The sequence below is a fragment of the Carcharodon carcharias genome (genome assembly GCF_017639515.1).
Source record: "Carcharodon carcharias isolate sCarCar2 chromosome 35 unlocalized genomic scaffold, sCarCar2.pri SUPER_35_unloc_3, whole genome shotgun sequence".
Classification (NCBI taxonomy): domain Eukaryota; kingdom Metazoa; phylum Chordata; class Chondrichthyes; order Lamniformes; family Lamnidae; genus Carcharodon; species Carcharodon carcharias.
This window is the reverse complement of record NW_024470719.1, coordinates 497,615-519,992: the sequence shown is the minus strand read 5'-3', so window position 1 is coordinate 519,992 and position 22,378 is coordinate 497,615. Positions and strand designations below refer to the sequence as shown.

At 44.1% G+C, this 22,378-nt stretch overlaps 1 protein-coding gene across 3 annotated transcripts in view; it reads left to right on the top strand.

Annotated features, from left to right (window-relative positions):
• Positions 1-21,782, top strand: part of LOC121274229 (5-aminolevulinate synthase, erythroid-specific, mitochondrial-like) — a 99,034-nt gene extending 77,252 nt beyond the window's left edge. For all 3 annotated transcript variants that reach the window (XM_041181425.1, XM_041181424.1, XM_041181426.1), the window contains 7 exons: positions 3,744-3,963; positions 10,391-10,575; positions 10,826-11,005; positions 12,508-12,672; positions 15,896-16,164; positions 20,229-20,391; positions 21,501-21,782. In XM_041181425.1, coding sequence (XP_041037359.1) covers positions 3,744-3,963; positions 10,391-10,575; positions 10,826-11,005; positions 12,508-12,672; positions 15,896-16,164; positions 20,229-20,391; positions 21,501-21,664 — 1,346 coding nt within the window. In that variant the 3' untranslated portion in view covers positions 21,665-21,782. The remainder of the gene's footprint in view (positions 1-3,743; positions 3,964-10,390; positions 10,576-10,825; positions 11,006-12,507; positions 12,673-15,895; positions 16,165-20,228; positions 20,392-21,500) is intronic.
• Positions 21,783-22,378: the final 596 nt, after the last annotated feature.

Sequence of the window (22,378 nt, the reverse complement as noted above, 5' to 3'; positions counted from 1 at the left end):
GAAAAAGTTTCTTGTTGAGGCGTCGGATGAGCCGAAGGATAAAATGAAACTGGGGGCACGCGCAGCTTTGAAAAAGGGTACGGCGGTGCTACAGAATGTGAAATTCTGAAAGCCACTCTCAGTGCCATGCGTCGCCATATGAACACACTCGACCTCTCCTTCCAGCAGCACCGCCGTACCCTTTTTCAAAGCTGCGCGTGCCCCCAGTTTCATTTTATCCTTCGGCTCATCCGACGCCTCAACAAGAAACTTTTTCTCTTTCTCTCAAGTGCTAAGGAACGCAAGCTACAACAACTCATCGACACCAACACCCATCTAGGACCCTCCACCCCTGCCTGTCCCTCCGTCCCCACCCTTTCTTCCAGCCCCAACCCCAGCCCTGTATTCACTATACCCCCTGACCTTCCCCTCTCCGATGCTGAACGTTCAGTGCTCAGCAAAGGACTTAGTTTCATACCCTTACGCCCTCACCTCAATGAATTTCGGGCTCGGCATGATACTGAACTCTTCTTCCGCCGTCTTCGTCTCCGGGCTCACTTCTTTGGGCACGAGTCCTCTCCCAGTTCAACGGATCCTTTTACCCATCTCCAATATTCTCCCTCCACCTGGACCCCTCCCTCTGGATTCTTACCTTCTCTCGATCTTTTCATTGAGAACTGTCGGCGCGACATTAGTCATCTCAATTTCTCTGCTCCTCTCACCCATTCTAACCTGTCTCTCTCTGAACTTACTGCACTCCGTTCTCTCAGGTCCAACCCTGACATTGTCATCAAACCCGCTGACAAGGGTGGTGCTGTTGTTGTCTGGCGCACTGACCTCTACCTCGCGGAGGCTGAGCGTCAACTCGCAGACACTTCCTCCTACCTCTCCCTGGACCATGACCCCACCACTGAACATCAAGCCATTGTTTCCAGGACTGTCACTGACCTCATCTCCTCTGGGGATCTCCCTCCCACAGCTTCCAACCTGATAGTCGCCCAACCTCGGACGGCCCGCTTCTATCTCCTACCCAAAATCCACAAACAGAACTGCCCGGTAGACCGATCGTCTCAGCTTGCTCCTGCCCCACAGAACTCATTTCTCGTTATCTTGACTCCCTTCTCTCTCCCCTTGTCCAGTCCCTTCCCACCTACATCCGTGATTCCTCTGACACCTTACGTCACATCAACAATTTCCAGTTCCCTGGCACCTACCGCTTCCTCTTCACCATGGGACGTCCAATCCCTCTACACCTCCATCGCCCACCAGGACGCACTGAGGGCCCTTAGCTTCTTCCTCGAACAGAGGCCCGAACAATCCCCATCCACCACTACTCTCCTCCGTCTGGCTGAACTTGTTCTCACACTGAACAATTTCTCCTTCAACTCCTCTCACTTCCTCCAAATAAAAGGTGTGGCTATGGGTACCCGCATGGGCCCCAGCTATGCCTGTCTCTTTATGGGGTATGTGGAACATTCCTTGTTGCAGTCCTACTCCGGCCCCCTTCCACAACTCTTTCTCCGGTACATCGATGATTACTTCGGTGCCGCTTCATGCTCTCGTCGGGAAAAATTTATTAATTTTGCTTCCAATCTCCACACCTCCATCATTTTCACGTGGTCCATCTCTGACACTTCCCTTCCCTTCCTTGACCTCTCTGTCTCAATCTCTGGTGATAGACTGTCCACCAATATCCATTACAAACCCACCGACTCCCACAGCTATCTCAACTACAGCTCCTCACACCCCGCTTCCTGCAAGGACTCCATCCCATTCTCTCAGTTCCTTCGCCTCCGTCGCATCTGTTCCGATGATGCTACATTCAAAAACAGTTCCTCTGACATGTCCTCCTTCTTCCTTAACCGAGGTTTTCCACCCACGGTCGTTGACAGGGCCCTCAACCGTGTCCGGCCCATCTCCCGCGCATCCGCCCTTACGCCTTCTCCTCCCTCCCAGAAACATGATAGGGTCCCCCTTGTCCTCACTTATCACCCCACCAGCCTCCGCATTCAAAGGATCATCCTCCGCCATTTCCGCCAATTCCAGCATGATGCCACCACCAAACACATCTTCCCTTCACCCCCCTTATCGGCATTCTGTAGGGATCGCTCCCTCCGGGACACCCTGGTCCACTCCTCCATCACCCCCTACTCCTCAACCCCCTCCTATGGCACAACCCCATGCCCACGCAAAAGATGCAACACCTGCCCCTTCACTTCCTCTCTCCTCACCGTCCAAGGACCCAAACACTCCTTTCAAGTGAAGCAGCATTTCACTTGCATTTCCCCCAACTTAGTCTACTGCATTCGTTGCTCCCAATGTGGTCTCCTCTACATTGGAGAGACCAAACGTAAACTGGGCGACCGCTTTGCAGAACACCTGCGGTCTGTCCGCAAGAATGACCCAAACCTCCCTGTCGCTTGCCATTTTAACACTCCACCCTGCTCTCTTGCCCACATGTCTATCCTTGGCTTGCTGCATTGTTCCAGTGAAGCCCAACGCAAACTGGAGGAACAAGACCTCATCTTCCGACTAGGGACTTTACAGCCTTCCGGACTGAATATTGAATTCAACAACTTTAGGTCGTGAGCTCCCTCCCCCATCCCCACCCCCTTTCTGTTTCCCCCTTCCTTTTTTTTTTCCAATAAATCATAAAGATTTTCCTTTTCCCACCTATTTCCATTATAAAAAAAAACCCCACTAGAGCTATACCTTGAGTGCCCTACCATCCATTCTTAATTAGCACATTCGTTTAGATAATATCACCAACTTTAACTTTAACACCTATGTGTTCTATTGTACTATTGTCGTTGACATCTTTTGATGATCTGCTTCTATCACTGCTTGTTTGTCCCTACAACCACTCCCCTCCCCTCCACCTCTCTGTCTCTCTATCTCTCCACCCCCCACACACACACCTTAAACCAGCTTATATTTCAGCTCTTTCCTGGACTCGAACTCAAGTTCTGTCGAAGGGTCATGAGGACTCGAAACGTCAACTCTTTTCTTCTCCGCCAATGCTGCCAGACCTGCTGAGTTTTTCCAGGTAATTCTGTTTTTGTTCCAGCAGAAAACATTGCTTAGTTTGATTGGCTGTGTGTCTTTAAAAATCGGCGCTGGTTATTTGGTTATATCTTTGGCTAATTGGACATTTGATTGCAAGCACAAATGTTTGGTCAGTCTGGCTGATTGATTAGTTTGAGTGGATGGTTGGTGATTTTGAAGATTAAAAGTATCTCGAAATTACAAGGATGAATCATTTCACCCAACCAGTTTATCGCTGTTTCCCCTCCAGGAAATTTTGTTGGCTATCTGGTTACGGATGTTGGCTTGGCTATTAAGTTGGATTGGCGGGTTATTTGGTTGGATGATTAGCTATTTTGGTGGCGTGATTACTTTGGTTATGGTTAGTTTGATTGCATGGCTAATTTGATTGTATCACTTTATGGTTGGGTATTTTGGGTCTCAGGTTACGTGATTGGAGACTTGTTTGCTTATTAAGTTAGCTGTTCAGTTCCTTCATTGGTTTCTGTGGTTGGTTAGCTTAGTGAGCTGCATCAACAGTTTGATTAGCTAGCTGGATAGTTCGGTTGGTTGATTGGTCAATTCAGTTTGTCTCATTACTTGTTTTGTTTTGGAAGCTTGTCAGTTGTTTGCTTGTTTAATTAATTTGGTTGATTGCTGATTCATTTGGCCTATTGCTTAGCTGGTTGTCTTTATTCTGGCTCATTTGACACAAAACGCTTTCCGTTTCTTGTTGGCAGAGCTGCCCATCTTTGATTACGATGAATTTTTTGCCCAGAAGATTGAGGAAAAGAAGAATGACCATACTTATCGTGTGTTTAAAACTGTGAACAGAAAGGCAGAGGAATATCCATTAGCGGAGTACTACGAGCCACTGGCTGATAAGAAGAAGGTGTCAGTGTGGTGCAGCAACGATTACCTGGGGATGGGCAGTCACCCCAGTGTCCTGAAAGCCATCATGTAAGTAGACCCAGAAGACCACGCATACTCGTATATGAACATTTGCATGCACACAGCTCTGCACAGGCACAGGACTGGAAACAGGGAAATGTAGGGGCAATATACTGAGTTTCTGTTGTAGTGGGTAACTCAGCCAGTTGTCTGTATCAGAAAGTCCTGGCTGAATTGGACACTCCAAAACTTGGCAGAAAATTGCTGTCTACAAGATCCTTTTAACAGCGCTTATCCTTTTGTCACAATCCTTTTGCGGCAACTTTTTACTTAAAATCCCACATCCACCTTAATATTGCTGAAAAGAGAGCCATGTTGCCAAAACTTCTCATCTTGTACCCATCAGGGCAAACGTAGGAATGCCAAATTTCAAACAATCACAACAATTTATACTACAGGAAAAGAGGGTGCTGATTGGCCGAGGCATCGCCATGGAAAAAGCAACAGGGGACTTCAGGCTCCCAAAGCTCCTGAGTCATTCAAAAAAAGGCTCAAGGCTTGAACATATTCCTTTTCTTGCAGGGAACTGGTCCCTGTGTATGAAATATGTTGCTTCTAGCAAGTGTAGATGAGCCATGTTACAAGCTCGACTGATTATCTTAAATTGTTTTTTATTGTAGCTTTATGCACTCAGGATTGTTCAGCTAGTGCTGTCAAATCACAGAATCACATCTAACAGTAGACGTTTTGTTTTGGTTTTGCAAGCACAGGCTGGTTGAGTATAGTCTGTGCTCTGCCCATTTTGAACAACCTAGGACACGCTATTTCATCGATCAGCCAACCTTTCCGATGTACAGCATACGTGCCTGGCACCACACCTGCTCTGAAATTCATACATGACGTTGCTCATTGTGTGGTAAGCTGAACATCCTTTTGGACTGACAACAACGTCCTGTTAGTGGAAAATACCATTCGCATAGCTGCTGCTTGCAGTATTGTGAAAAGGCTTGCTTAACCTGTTGTTCAAATTTTTGCCTTTCCAGGGTAATTTGAGGTAGACTGGGCATTTTCCAGGTCCAAAAGCAGCAGCATCCAGCCCATTTGCAAGTTTGCACAATACACAGTGAATAATCTGATCAGGGTAGCCACTGTCCTGCGGGATAGCTTTGATGCGCTCTATTTCTGTGTCAAGCTTGCAAGGTGAGCAAACCGTTAGGGCCATATTTACAAGATTGCTGGTAAGACCAATCTTATGGCACATTAAGCTATACAAATCCTAACGTGTATATTGACCGGTGAAGGTAGGAGCATGGTAGACAGTACTGGAGAGCCCATTAGTGGATTTTCAACTAGCACATCGAGGAAAGGGAGCGAGTTGGACTCCTCCATCTCAAAAGTGAATCCGAGCGCAGGATGGAGCATATTAAGGTGTGTAAGGAAATCCTTACACGTGCAGATTCGAAGATCGCAAATGTATCGTCTACATATTGGAAATATGCGTGGGTTAGGTGGTTAGGGCTCCACCTTTGCATTGGAAACTGCCATGTAAGTAAGTAATGCTGTAATTACATCCTCATGCTAGTGGTGCTGTTGTATGACCTCAGTTTGGTTCTCCATAGTTTTGTCAGTATTTTCCAGAACATAAAAACAGGAGCAGGCCGTTCAGCCCCTTGAGCCTTTGCTCTATTCTATTAGATCTTGGCTGATCTGTGTCTCAACTCCATTTACTTGCCTTCACTGCATATTCCTTGACAGTCTTACCTAACAAAAATCTGATCATCGTGTTGAAAGCTCCCAACTGACCCAGCATCCAAAGCCATTCCATGGGAGAGAATTCCAGACTTCTACTAGTTTTTGTGTGAACAAGTGTTTCCTAATTTCCGTTTTGAACAGCGTAGTTATAATTTTAATATTGTGTCCCCATATTCTCGATTTCCCCCTCCAGAGGAAATTATTTATCTCTATCCATCCTAGTGATCCCCTTTACCATTTTAAACATACTGACCAATCAGTCCCCAATCTTCCATTCACAAAGCGAAATAAAAGCCAGGTTTATGCAACTTTTCAGCATTAATTTAACCCGTTGACCTCTGGCATGCTCCAACTAACTCTGCTTCCTATCGTGCTTTATATTTTGCTTTTTATCTGTAAATCATACCAAATCAAATCAAAGTATAAGGACAGAATGTAGGGCCTTAAACATTCAAACCACAAAGTTAAGCACAGCAAGAAAAGGGAAACCCACCTTTATAACAAGGGTATTGGAATACAGCCAAAGAGTAAAGTCATCTTACACAGTTGTACCAAGCCTTGGTGAGATCACACCTGGAGTACCACGTACAGTTTAGGTCTCCTTATCTAAGCAAGGATATACTTGCCTTAGATGGAACGTAATGAAGATTAACTAGAATGGTTCTTGGGATGAGAAGGTGGTCCTTTGAGGCCAGATTGCGTAAACCAGGCCAATCTCCCTAGGATTACATCTGTGTATTTTAGAAGAATCTAAGAAGAGGTAGCAGAGGTATTATTAAACATTAACTCATTGGAGAAAGTAGTGCCAGAAGACTAACAAGATAGCTAACGCTGGACCAGTGCTTAAGAAGATAGAAATAACATATCCAGTAAAGACCAGTCAGCTTAACATTGGTGGTAGGAAAATAATGAAGAGAATATTATAATAATGAATACAAGCTGATTGAAGGTTTTCACTACGAGAGCAGTAATATTGAGTAAGATTGGATTTCAAAAGGGAAAATCTTGACTGACCAACCTCATTGAACTTTTTGAAGAGGTAAGAGCGAGTAAACAAGGCTAATACAATAGATGTAATTTACCTAGATTTTCAAAAGGCCTTAAGTAAATACTTTACAATTGACTAATGAATAACAAAATTGCAAGAAGGTCATGGATTTGTCACCAAGAATAAGACCATCCAATCAGCTGCCTCTGCCACTTCCCTCCCTTCCTCTAGTCCACCAGACCGAACCTCCTGTAAGGCTTCCCACTGACAGAGCCCTGAACTTGTATCTTTCCATAGTTTCTCTCCCATCTCCCGTCATGCCCTCTTGGAGCTCATCTTGTCCATGGGACCCATCTCCTGCTCTCTCAACCCCATTCCCACTACTGACCACTCACCTTCCTCTCCTGGCTGTCATATTAGCTGATATTGTTAACGGTTCTCTCTTCAGGTTTTGTCCCCCTCTCTGTCAAAGCTGGTGTCATCAGTCTCTCCTCAAAAATACAACTCTTGACTCCTCCATTCTTGTAAAATACTGCCCCATCTCCAACCTCCCCCTCCTCACTAAAGTCCTCAAAGGTGTTGCTGCCTTCCAAATTCGTGCCTACCCAACTCAGAACTCCATGTTTGAATCTCTGCAATCAGGTTTCTGCCCCTGCCACAAGATCGAAACAACTTTCGAAGTCACGAATCACATCCTGTGTAACTGTGACAAAGGCAAGCTTTCCTTCCCCAGCTGGTCTGCAGCCTTCAACACAGTTGATCATATCATCCTCCTCCAATGCTTCTCCAGGGTCACCTAGAATGGTGGGACTGTTCTCACATGACTGTGTTCTTATTTATCTGTTTCCAAAGAATCGGCATCAATGACTTCTTTTCCCATTCCCACACAGTCACCTCTGGAGTCTCCAAGGATCACTCCTTGTCCCCCTCCTATTTCTCATCAACATGCTTCTCTTAGTGACATCTTCCAAAACACAATACCAGTTTCCACTTATATGCTGACAACATCCAACTTTAACTGAGCACCAACTCTCCACTGTCTCTAAACTATAAGGCTGCTTGTCCAAAGTTCAGTACTGAATGAGCAGAAATTTCGTCCGATTAAATATTGGGAAGACTGAAGATATTGACTTCGGGCCCACTTCCTCACCATCAACTCCATCCCTCTCCTTGACAATTGCCCGAGGCTAAACCAGACACTTCACAACCTTGTAGTCATATTTGACCTCGAGATGAGCTTTCAACCACAAATCCACACCGCGACTAAGGCCACCTATTTTCTACCTCTGTAACATTATCCGACTCTGCCCCTGCCTCAGCTGTTCTGTTGAAATCCTCATCCATGACAGACTTGACAATTCTAACACAACTTCACTGGTCACCATAACTGGAATATCCAAAACTCTGGTACCTGTGTCCAAACTCACATCACATCCATTCACCTGTTTGCTCACACTCTGGTTTCCTGTTAAGTCTTGACTTTAAGATTTGCATCCTGCTTTTAAATCCCTCTGTGGCCTGGCCATCCCTACCTCGGGAATCCCCTCCAGCCCTATAACTCTGAGCTATCTGAGATCCTCTAATTCCACCTGATTTTAATCGCTCCACTGCTGGTACTTGTGCTTCAGCTGTCTAGGCCCAAAGCTCTGAAAGTCCCTCCCTTAAACCTCTCCACCTTGCTCTCCTCCTTTAAGGCACACCTTAAAACCCATCAAGGTATTCCTTAAAACGCTTTGACCAAGCTTTTGGTCACCTGTCCTAATATAAACTTATGTGGCTCATGGTCTTATTTTCTTTTAAAATATCCCTGTGAAGCATTTTGGGCTTTTTAGTTCCATTAAATTATAGGTCCATGTGGAACTTGCTGGTTCCACGTCCCACACCTCCCTCTCAACCAATAATTTTTCATTAAAATGTGCTATATACAGGTTGGAGTTATGGTTGTTGAATAAGGTCTGAGAATGTTAGGTGACAAGTTGCACAATGGATAGCTAGCTGGTATCAAGCCGAAAGCCAAGAGTCAAGATAAAGGGTAGTTATTCAGAGTGGCAGAAGGTGGGAACTGGTGTTCCACAAGGATCAATGCTGGGACCACTGTTAGTCACAATTTATATTAACAATTTATGCATTGGAATAAAAAAATTTGCAGATGACACCAAATTGCAGGGGACGGTCAATACTGTGAAGTTATTAACAAGCTTGCAAAATTTGCAAATAAATTCTATTATGCACTAACCAGAAAAATAACAACAATCTAAATGGGGTGGGGGGGGGGGGGGTGCGGTGGTGGGTACGAAATCAAAGGGATCTAGAAGTACTAAGGCACGCACTATAAGTAGCAACTCATGTTAATACAGTGATTAATCAAAAGCAGTCAAACACAAGGGTGCACTTCTAAAGGGGTGGAATTGAAAAGCAAAGAATCTTTGCCAAATTTGGATAGAATATTTGTTAGACTACACCCAAAGTGTGTGTACACAATTCTGATCAATATATTATAAGAAAGATATAGAAGCACTGGAGAGGATGCAAAAATTTTTTACAAGGATAATACCTAAACTGCGGAGTTATACCTATCAGCAGACGATGAACAGGCTGGGTCTTTTTTTTTCTTGAGAAAAGAAGGCCGAGGGGCGAGCGAATAGATTGAAGCAAACAATATGGATTTATTTAAGGGAAGACTAGATAAACATCTTTAAAATTATGAAAGGTTTCGATAGAACAGATGCAAAGCAGATGTTTCCACTTGTGGGGAAGATCATAACTAGAGGTCATCAATCTAAAATAGTCACCAAGAAATTAAATAGGCAATTCAAAAGGAACTTCTTTACCCAAAGAATGTGAAACTCGCTGCCACAGGGAGTGATGGAAGTGAACAGTGCAGATTTATTTAGGGGAAGACTAGAAGGGAATTCAGCATTATGCTGAAAGTTGGTGGACGAGGTTTGTAGAGCATAAACACCGACATGGAGGATGGGCTGAATGGATATAAAGCACATAAACAGGCCACACAATTTAGGAGAACGAAAAGCAATCTCACTGAAACATATAACAATCTTAAGAGGCTTGATAGGGTACATGCTGGGTACATGAGGATGTTTCCCCAGGCTGGGAAGTCTAGAACTAGGCGGGGCCATAGTCTCAGAATAAGGGGGTCAGCCACTTAGGACTGAGGTGAGGAGAAATCTTTTGGCTCAACGTGTTGTGGGTCTATGGATACTCAGCCAGTGTGTATATTCAAGACAGGGATCGATAGATTTTTGGATACTAAGGAATACGGGAATAGTACAGGAAGGTGGAGTTGAGGTAGAAGTTCAGCCATGGTTGTATTGGATGGCAGAACAAGTTCAAAGGACTGAATAGCCTACTCCTACTTTTTATGCCTGGAGGCCCTGCCTTAAGTGTCCCCCACCCTCAAATAGTATTTCCTGGATAAATGCAATTGGTCTTGGTTCCCATATCATAAAACCATGGAAAAATCGACTGATACACTGAAAATGTAAAAATATAACTTCCTAGCTGACTACAGGAAGAGGAAGGGGAGCTCTCCTGGTGCCAACATCTCACTCTCAGCCAATGATACCAACAAACTGTTCATTCATCACTTTGCTGTGCTGACATGGCCTACTCCATTTGCCTATAACAGTGATTGCACTTCATTGGTTGTAAAATAGGACAATCTGAGTGGCTGAGACGACTGTTTTGAAATGCAGCTTCATAATGCCATGTAAACACCACTCAATCTGCTGTCTGCAGGAAGACGGTGCAGGAGTATGGTGCAGGAGCTGGTGGGACTCGGAATATCTCCGGAACCAGCAAGTTCCACGTGGACCTAGAGTCGGAGCTGGCCAGCCTTCACCAAAAGGATGCTGCACTTCTCTTCACATCCTGTTACGTGGCTAATGACTCGACTCTCTTCACTCTGGCCAAACTGCTTCCAGGTACAGGACCGAGAAAACAGAGATTAACCATTACTTGGTGAAGAGGACAAGGGCTAGGGAGGTCAGAGCTGCGGAAGGAAGACAGAGGGAAAGGGAGGGAGTGCGTCGGGGGAGAGAGAGAGAGAGAGAGAGCGCACAGACAAATTGCAAGGGAGAGTGCTCCCAATGAGCCTCAGTTTCCTGTATGTTTGAAGTGTGATAGCTAATTCCAGAACAAGCAAATGATTAAGAAACTGTTTGAATCCCACAGGCTGTGAGATTTACTCGGATGCTGGGAATCATGCATCCATGATCCAGGGGATCAGGAACAGCGGAATCCCGAAGTTTGTTTTCCGGCACAATGACGTCGAACATCTGGAGCAGCTCCTGAAGGAGTCAGACCCAAAGGCTCCCAAAATCGTCGCATTTGAGACGGTGCATTCAATGGATGGTAAGAAATTCGGCACAATATTGCGCTGCGAGATCAAGAGATCATGGCGCAAGGAGAAGAGGAGGGAGCCCCAGTGTCAGTGTCGCTCAGTTAAATACACAGCAGCTTTTTGTTGTGTTACTACATTTATTTTAGAAAATAATATTTTGGGATGCAGTATATGAGTCATTAAAGTGGTGCCTGTAGCATGCCTGGGATGTATACAGCTGATTTTGGGCCCATGGTTCCCAAAGTTCCTCATCACTGGGGTTTTCCACAACTCATGTCTTGGCTTGTTGTGGATTAAATGATCAAAATAGATCACTGAATAGTTATCAGCTCCAGTCTCTGGTGGAGCCCCAGGTTTGTGACCATGGCCATCCAGGCCAAGCCATCACCCAAGCACTGAATTTCTGCCCCAAGAGATTCATTCCTGGTGGCATCACAACCATTCATTATATGTCAGTTGAAGCCGTTGAATGGATTGTTAGCCTCAACATCGATCTATAACCACATCCCCAGCCATACAAATATCAAAAAAAAACTTCATTATCATCTAGCAATTTTTATGCGTTAGAATCAATCTTTGACCTTTGAGATGTCACTTTGGAGGGGCTGGAATTTTACCTGAGGAAAGGTAGTGGCAGAAGTAGGCGATGTCGGCGTGTTGCTCACCATTCTTCTAGTTAGAAAGTTGTGGCACATTTCTGGTTTACCTGGTCAAGTTCAGGAGGATCCGAAGACTCATAATTGGCCCCTCGAGAATCCAAGAAAGGAGGAACTTGCCTTTCTGTAGCACCTTTCATGTCCTCACAACATGCCAAGGAATTTCACAGCCAACTAGTTTACACCAAAGTGCAGTCAATGCAGTGACATAAGGAAGTGCAGTAGCCAATTTGAGCTTAACAAGATCCTATAAAGAGTTTTGAAATGGGTGGTCAGATAATCCATTCGACAGTGGTTTGACAGAGGAACATGGCCCCGGGGCGCCGGGAGAACTCCCACTTTTCTAATTTAAAGAGTAGCTGTGGGGTCGTTAATTCCAACCGAACAAGCAAATGTCCAAAAGGCGATGCCTCCAAAAGTGCAGCATTCCCTCAGTAATGCACTGGGAATCAGCTTAGATTATATGGTGAAAGTCACCTCGCTATCTGAGAATTAGGAAAAACCAACATCTCAGCTAGGGTTAGAACGGTGAGGTGTGTGTCAATCAACTGCTGCTCAGCCTCCTAATCTGGTAACTGTGCACTGGGAACACAAATTAAAGCAGGATAATGTAGTGGTAGGGTGGCAAAGCAACTCTCAAGTTTCACAGTACTAATGGTAGCCTGCCCTGCACTTTATTGATTTATGAAGGCAATGAAACTTATTCTCTAACTGTACAGAGCTACCATTTATTCAAGGTAAGTGTCATTCACTGTAACTGCACAGAGCTACTAATTGTGCATAGTAGCGGTCATTTACTGTGTGACTGTATCGAATGGTTGAAACCAGTCATTAAACTATCACTTCCTGTAACCTAGGTGGCATCTGTCCATTGGAGGAGCTGTGTGATGTCGCTCACAAATATGGAGCCATCACCTTTGTAGATGAGGTGCATGCTGTGGGTTTGTATGGAACTCATGGAGCTGGGGTTGGAGAGCGAGATGGCATCATGCACAAAATAGACATCGTATCTGGAACACTGGGTGAGTCAGCATCTCGGTTGCACTTTGCATATTGTTGAGGGCCAGAGCTCATTTATTTGGGGGAGAATGCAAAGCAGACTAAGGCAAGCTTGGAGTGCATCAGCTTAAACACACACAGTGTGGTGAATAAGGCTGGTGATGTGCAGGCACTTTGGAACTATGACACAGCAACACTAATGAAGATCTGGCACAAACAAGGAGCAGATTGGGAACTTAATATTCTTGACTGCAAGGTATTCAGGGAAGGCAAGGGAAGGAAAGAAAGGAGGGAGTAATAGCACTAATGATCAAAGATACTGCTGCAGCACTGGGAAGGGCTCATAAATTCGAGGGTTTAAAGTCAGAATCTATTGGTTAGAATTAAGGAACAATATTACACTCATAGGTGATGGTCACCAAATAGTGGGAAAGAGACAGAGGAGAAAATCTGCAGGAAAGTGCATGAAGTTTAAAGCAGTGATAATGGAATTCCATTAGAATAATGGAATAGGAAATAACAGAGGGAAGACAATTGTGCAAAAGGCAAATGGGGAGGAATTCCTGAAATATATACAAGAGCTTTATTGATCAGTATGTTTCCAGCCCAAAAAAGGAACAAGTACTGGATCTGGTTCTAGTTTAAGGAAGAGCTAGATAGATTCTTGATAAACAAGTGGGTGAAAGGTAGCGCACAGTGTTGTTTCCCAGGGATCAATTTTAGGGCTACTAATCTTTTCCATAGGTATACAGGGCATAATTTCAAAGTTTGCGATATAGTCTGGAATATAGTTAACAATGAGGAGAATAGTGATAGACCTCAGGATAGTAACAGACTGGCGAAATAGACAGACACTTGGCAGAAATTTAACATAGAGCTGTGTAAAGTGATGCATTCCAGTAGGAAGGAAGGACAGAGGCAATAGAAACTAAATGGTAAAATTTTAAAGTGTGTACAGGAACAGTGAGATCTGGGAGGGTATATGCACAATTCTTTGAAGGTGACAGAATAAGTTGAGAAATCTGTTGAAAAACATACAGGTTCTTTGGTTTTACAATAAAGGCACAGAATATTAGAGCAAGTTAGTTAAGCTAAACCTTGATATAATACTGGTTAAGACCTATTGGAGTATCGTGGCCACTTCTCGGTAGAACTATCAGGAAAGGTGTCATGGCCTCGGCCCTTAATCGGAAAAGGGATGCGGGACTCCAGTTATGGAGAATGAATTGTTCTCCTTGGAGCAGAGAAGTTTAAGGGGAATGGAACATTCCAATTGGCTTCAGTACGTCTGACTTGGAATGGCAGGAGGGTTCCTGTGCCTGATCCCTCTCAGTTGATGCCTGTTGCTTTGTCAACAAGGAATGAACAGAAGCAGTCTGGGGTGCAGTGTGGTTGAATAGGTTGCCGATGTTCACTGTATACTCATTCATGGTGGGTCACTCCTCAGAACAATATTAATGGGCACCCCATCCCCCTCAACACGGCTAAAAATATATGTAGGGAGTTGACAAGGCACCAGGACTGGATGAGATACATCCAAGGATGTTGAAGGAAGTGAGAGTAGAAATTGCAGGGGCACTGGCCATGAATCTCACCTAGACTCAGGGGAGGTGCCAGGGGACTGGAGAATTGCAAACATTACGCCCTTGTTCAAAAAGGTTGTAAGGATAAGCCCAGCAATTACAGACCAGTCAGTTTAACTTCGCCAGTGGTGGGCGAGATTCTAGAAACAATTATTCAGGATAGGTTAGTAGTCTGTATGGAAATATATGGGTTGGTAAGGAAGAGTTAGCATGGATTTCTAAAGGGGAAATTGTGTTTAAGTGACTTGCTGGAGTTTTTGAACAGGTAATAGAAAAGACTGATGAGGATAATGCTGTTGATGTGGTGTACATGGGGTTTCAAATGGCATTCGATGCGGTGCCACACAATAGACTTGTGTGAAGTTATTGCTCATGGAATAACAGGGACAGTAGCAACGTGGATACAAAGTTAGCTGAAAAATAGGAAGCAGAGAATAATGGTCAATGGACATTTTTCGGGCTGGGGGAAAGTATGTAGTGGAGCTCCCCAGGGGTTGGTATTGGGGCCCTTGCTTTTCCGGATATATATTAATTATCTAGATCTTGGTGTGTAGGGGACAATTTCAAGGTTTGAGGATGATATGAAGCTTGGGAGTGTTGTGAACTGTGAGGACAACTGTGTGGAATTTCAAGAGAAAATAGACAAGTTGGTGGAGTGGGCAGGTAGGTGGCAGATGAAGTTCAATGCGGAGGAGTGTGAGGTGATGCATTTTGGTAAGAAGAACATGAACAGACAATATAAAATAAGGGGTGAAATTTTGAAGGGGTGCAGGAGCATAAAGACCTGGGTTTATATGTGAATAGGTCATTAAAATTGGCTGGACAGGTAGAAAGAGCAGTTAATAAAGCGTATAGTGTCCTGAGTTTTATTAATAGGGGCGTAGAGTGCAACAGCAGGAAGGTTATGCCGAGCTTATATAAGACACTCATTAGACCTCAGCTGGAGTATTGTGTACCGCTCTGGGCACCACATTATAGGAAGGATGTGAACACATTGGAGAGGGTGCAAAAGAGGTTTACAAGGATGGTTCCAGGGATGAGAAACTTCAGCTATGAGGATAGATTGGAGAGGTTAGGACTGTTCTCCTTAGAAGAGAAGAAGGCCAAAAAGAGATTTGATAGAGATGTTTAAAATCATGAGGGGACTGGACAGAGTAGATAGGGAGAAGTTGTTCCCGCTCGTAAAAAGGTCAAGAATGAGAAGGAACAGATTTAAAGTCATTTGCAAAAGATGCAAATGTGACGTGAGAAAAAACTTTTTCACTCAGCGAGTGGTTCAGATCTGGAATGCACTGCCTGGAAGTGTTGTGGAGGCAGGTTCAATCGAGGCATTCAAGAGGGCATTAGATGATTATTTGAATAGAAACAATGTGCAGGGGTACGGGCAAAAGGCAGGGCAATTGCATGAGGTTATAATGCTCATTTGGAGAGCTGGTGCAGAAACGATGGGCCGAATGGCCTCCTCCTGTGCCGTTAAAATTCTGAGATTCTGTGGGAGGGAGGGAACAGCTGCCGAGAAGGGGAGATTGGCTCTGGAGGAAGTAAGTGGAGATGGAACCTGGGCCTTTATTGCTGGGTGTGCCCGAGTGTTACACGGGGCCAGCTCTTCACTCCCCAAGTCATGCAGGACTGAAATTGAACTTTAATCTTTCATCCTTTCCAGGTAAAGCCTTTGGCTGTGTGGGCGGATACATTGCCAGCACAACCTCGCTCACAGATACAATACGATCCTATGCTGCAGGCTTCATCTTCACCACAGCACTGCCTCCAATGGTGCTGGCTGGAGCCTTGGAGTCCGTGCGTACCTTAAAGAGCGAGGAGGGTCAGGCGCTGCGCCGGTCTCACCAGCGCAACGTCAAGCACATGCGGCAGCTGCTGATGGATGCAGGTCTGCCAGTCATCAACTGTCCCAGCCACATCATCCCCATACGGGTAAGTGATCAGAGTCCTGGGCAGCATCAACTCACCATAGAACAACCGACACCAACCAAACAATGAAACAGGGCTGTGCTGGAGTAATCTCACTATATAACCAGTGACACAGGGCTGTAACAATGTAATCTCACTGTATAACCAGTGACACAGGGTGGTAACAATGTAATCTCACTGTATAACTAGTGACACAGGGTTGTAACAATGTAATCTCACTGTATAACCAGTGACACAGGGTTGTAACAATGTAATCTCACTGTATAACCAGTGACACAGGGTTGTAACAATGTAATCTCACTGTATAACCAGTGACACAGGGTTGTAACAATGTAATCTCACTGTATAACCAGTGACACAGGGTTGTAACAATGTAATCTCACTGTATAACTAGTGACACAGGGTGGTAACAATGTAATCTCACATTATAACCAGTGACACAGTGTTGTAACAATGTAATCTCACTGTATAACCAGTGACACAGGGCTGTAACAATGTAATCTCACTGTATAACCAGTGACACATGGTTGTAACAATGTAATCTGACTGTATAACCAGTGAAACAGGGTGGTAACAATGTAATCTCACTGTATAACTAGTGACACAGGGTTGTAACAATGTAATCTCACTGTATAACCGTTGACACAGGGCTGTAACAATGTAATCTCACTGTATAACTAGTGACACAGGGTGGTAACAATGTAATCTCACTCTATAACTAGTGACACAGGGTTCTAACAATGTAATCTCACTGTATAACCAGTGACACAAGGCTGTAACAATGTAATCTCACTGTATTAACCAGTGACACAGGGTTGTAACAATGTAATCTCACTGTATAACCAGTGACACAGGGTTATAACAATGTAATTTCACTGTATAACCAGTGACACAGGGTTGTAACAATGTAATCTCACTGTATAACCAGTGACACAGGGTTCTAACAATGTAATCTCACTGTATAACCAGTGACACAGAGTTATAACAATGTAATCTCACTTTATAACCAGTGACAGGGTTGTAACAATGTAATCTCACTGTATAACCAGTGACAGGGTTATAACAATGTAATCTCACTGTATAACCTGTGACACAGGACTGTAACAATGTAAACTCACTGTATAACCAGTGACACAGGGCTATAACAATGTAATCTCACTGTATAACCAGTGACACAGAGTTATAACAATGTAATCTCACTGTATAACCAGTGACACATGGTTGTAACAATGTAATCTCACTGTATAACCAGTGACAGGGTTATAATAATGTAATCTCATTGTATAACCAGTGACACAGGGTTGTAACAATGTAATCTCACTTTATAACCAGTGACAGGGTTATAACAATGTAATCTCACTGTATAATCAGTGACAGGGTTATAACAATGTAATCTCACTGTATAATCAGTGACAGGGTTATAACAATGTAATCTCACTGTATAACCAGTGACACATGGTTGTAACAATGTAATCTCACTGTATAACCAGTGACACAGGGCTATAACAATGTAATCTCACTGTATAACCAGTGACACAGAGTTATAACAATGTAATCTCACTGTATAACCAGTGACACATGGTTGTAACAATGTAATCTCACTGTATAACCAGTGACACATGGTTGTAACAATGTAATCTCACTGTATAACCAGTGACAGGGCTGTAACAATGTAATCTCACTGTATAACCAGTGACAGGGTTATAACAATGTAATTTCACTGTATAACCAGTGACAGGGTTATAACAATGTAATCTCACTGTATAACCAGTGACACATGGTTGTAACAATGTAATCTCACTGTATAACCAGTGACAGGGTTATAACAATGTAATCTCACTGTATAACCAGTGACACAGGGTTATAACAATGTAATCTCATTGTATAACCAGTGACACTGGGTTATAACAATGTAATCTCTCTCTATAACCAGTGACAGGGTTATAACAATGTAATCTCATTGTATAACCAGTGACACGGGGTTATAACAATGTAATCTCACTGTATAACCAGTGACAGGGTTATAACAATGTAATCTCACTGTATAACCAGTGACAGGGTTTTTACAATGTAATCTCACTGTATAACCAGTGACAGGGTTATAACAATGTAATCTCACTGTATAACCAGTGACACAGGGTTATAACAATGTAATCTCATTGTATAACCAGTGACACAGGGTTATAACAATGTAATCTCTCTCTATAACCGGTGACAGGGTTATAACAATGTAATCTCATTGTATAACCAGTGACGGGGTTATAACAATGTAATCTCACTGTATAACCAGTGACAGGGTTATAACAATGTAATCTCACTGTATAACCAGTGACAGGGTTATAACAATGTAATCTCACTGTATAACCAGTGACAGGGTTATAACAATGTAATCTCACTGTATAACCAGTGACAGGGTTATAATAATGTAATCTCACTTTATAACCAGTGACACAGGGTTATAACAATGTAATCTCACTTTATAACCAGTGACAGGGTTGTAACAATGTAATCTCACTGTATAACCAGTGACAGGGTTATAACAATGTAATCTCACTTTATAACCAGTGAAACAGGGTTATAACAATGTAATCTCACTTTATAACCAGTGACACAGGGTTATAACAATGTAATCTCACTTTATAACCAGTGACACAGGGCTCTAACAGGTAACCTCCCCGGATCACCAAGGACACAGGACTGTGTTTCATTGTATGACAAGTGATACAGGGTTGTGCAGTGGTAATCTCACTGTCTAACCAAGGACACTGGCCTGTGCCAGGCTAATTGCACTGTCTAATGAGGGACACAGGGTTATGTCTCATTACACTCTCATTAACTGTGTAATTACTGTTAACTGTATCTATTAACCTGACCTTGAACAGACCCTGGCTGAATGATATTAGATGCTTCTGAAATGATATCCCAGTCTGACAGGAAATAAAATGAAGTTGGTGGAAGCAACCAACGTCATATAAAGACAGCTCGACAGAGTTTGCAACTGGGCTGGTCAGCAGCAAATGAATACAGTGCAGACAAACGTAACTTGCTGTGTATTGACAATAAGAACATGAGGCACTTGTACTCCAAAGGTGGGAGTTGAAAGACATCCAGGGCATTAACTGAGTTGCCGCTCACCATTTCCAAACAGTATGAGGTGAAGTGAAAGTGTATATTACATAATCCTCGGGCCTATATATAATAGACGAGTTCAATTCAACAGAGAACATTCTGAGACAGTGAAATGCCCTGGTCAGGTTGCCCCTGGGGTATCAGGGAAAGCTTTAATCACCAGAACACACAGAAATAAAACAGAGGAATCCCAGCATGGGAGGGAAGAATAAGGAGAACTCGACGTGAGGGCTTTCCAACCTCCTAAACAGATGAATCTTAGAGCAAGATAATATATAAATAGGATAAAGCTGGAATAATACTCCCAAATAACCCAAAGCAGCAAGGAGAAAACGGTCAGGGTACAAACAGCAATTTTAGGATCAAGGCCAGGAAACATTTTGCAGCTCAGCAAGTGGAAAGGTGTTTAGCAAGGGTTTTTTTTTTAAATGGTATTCCCTCATGGGATGTGGGCGCCAATGGCAAGACCAGCATTTGTTTCCCATCCCTGTTTGCCCTTGAACTGAGTGGTTTGCTAGGCCATTTCAGAGGGCAGTCGAGAGTCAACCACACTGCTGGTGCAACTGGAGTCACATGTCGGCCAGACTGGGTAAGGAGGGCAGATCTCCTTCTCCAAAGGACATTAGTGAAGCAGAAGGGGTTGCATGACAATTGATGACAGTTTTAGGGTCATCATTACTGAGACCAGCTTCACATTCCAGATCTATAAACTGAATTTAAATTCCATCAGCTGTCGTGGCGGGATTTGAATCCCCATGTCCCAGAGCATTAGCCTGGACCTCTGGATTACTATTTACCATTACACCACCTTCTCCCTGTCAATGGTTTGGAGACTGAACAAACACTGGAGTATGGGTAAAGGGAGGGTTATATTTTGGAAGGGGGAGATCTGAGAGCTGCGGAGCTAATCATGTTTAACTGGCTGCTGTTTCTCGAAGGTGTGTGATGCTGCAAAGAACACGGAGATCAGCAACATCATGATGAGTCGATATGACATCTACTTGCAGGCCATTAACTACCCGACTGTCCCCAGAGGAGAGGAGCTCCTCCGACTTGCTCCCTCCCCACATCATGAACCTTGGATGATGGACTACTTTGTGGGTGAGTAACAGAGACGTACAATGGAGTGCGACAGGGAAACCCCAGGGTTGCTTTCTGGTGCCTGATGAGACACTGATCTCCGTGGGACAGTTAGCAAAGTGGCAGTGTCCCTGGATTCAGAATTCACTTTGGGTTTCTTGTTGTTGGGTCCTTTCTAGGGGCCTTTCTGTATGTGAGGAGGAGGCAGGATTGAGTTGGGCTGCGGCACTCAGTCACGTAGAACACAGACTCATGTCACTGTTCTTGCAGCCAGAACAGGAATTGGGGGGAGCAGTGGCAAGAGATCTGGAGGGAACAAAGAACCAGGCCCCAGATCTCAGTGTTACTGATAAATCAGCAATAGAAGTTTAACAGTGCTAGAGCTGTATCTCTGCAACATCACATTGTCTGCCAAGGTGGACAGGGTTTGACGCATTATACATTCGACCATTGATACCACTAGCAGCAGCTCCAGGTCATGGGTTTGAGCTGCACTTGAGGATCTGAGCACTTCAACACACACCCGTGGGGGTAATGCACTGTCTGAGGTGTTTGGATGAGAGGACATCCTGTCTCCCTGTTCAGTTGGATGTGAAAGATCCTTTGGCCACGATTGGAAGAAGAGCGATAGTTCTCGAGGCGACCAGGGGCTGAAATTATTAACCTCAACCGTCAGAAAAAAAACAGATTCGGCAGCTGTTTATTCCTCTACATGGAATTTTGCTGTGCAGACACTGATTGCCAGGTTTTCCTAAACCTTCATCAGCTCTAAAGCACTTGGGCATGTCCCAAGATTGTGAAAAGCATTGCAGAAAGGCAGGTTCTTGTATTTTTCCACTTCTCCTTTAAATCTACCATGGATTTTGCTTTCCCCACTATTTCTGGTTAGAGATTGCATATTCAAAAATTGTGAAAATTATGCTCCCCTGCCCTCACCCTTCATCTTTTATGTGGGGATCTTAAACTGATGCTGTTCAGTAACAGACCCACAACCAGAGGAAATATTCTTTCCTGGCTTACTGTACAAAAAAATCCCTGCTGACCCCTTTATATGATCGCCTTCACTGTTTGAATGAAAATAGCCCCAGTCTCTCTCACCTCTCCTCAGAAGTAATCTCATTTCTTTGCAGATTGCCTGGTTGATGCTTGGAAGGAGGTGGGGCTTCCCATCCAGTCCCTGTCCTCGGCAGCCTGCAGCTTCTGTCACCGACCCCTGCATTTTGAGCTGATGAGCGAATGGGAACGCTCCTACTTTGGCGGGATGGAGGGACGATATGTCACCCTGTGCGCCTGAACCAAAAGCTCATGGAATTCGACTGAGGACACTATTCTGAACACAATTAAATTACAAGCAGTGGATAAATAATCATCTGTGCACCTCAATGAAGTACTAATAAACCCTTCAAGTATAATACTGTCTGACAAATCCCAGATCCTCACTAAGAGTCGGACAAATGGTACACCCCTCACTGTAACACTCTGATATACCCAACACACCTCACTGTAACACTGTGATATACCCCACACACCTCACTGTAACACTGATATACCCCACACCCCTCACTGTAACACTCTGATATACCCCATATCCCTCATTGAAACACCATGATATACCCCACACCCCTCACTGTAACACTGAAATACCTCCACACCCCTCACTGTAACACTGATATACCACACACACCTCACAGTAACACTGTGATATACCCCACACACCTCACAGTAACACTGTGATATACCCCACACACCTCACAGTAACACTGTGATATACCCCACACACCTCACAGTAACACTGTGATATACCCCACACACCTCACAGTAACACTGTGATATACCCCACACACCTCACAGTAACACTGTGATATACCCCACACACCTCACAGTAACACTGTGATATACCCCACACACCTCACAGTAACATTGTGATATACCCCACACACCTCACAGTAACATTGTGATATACCCCACACCCCTCACTGTAACACTGATACATCCCATACCCCTCACT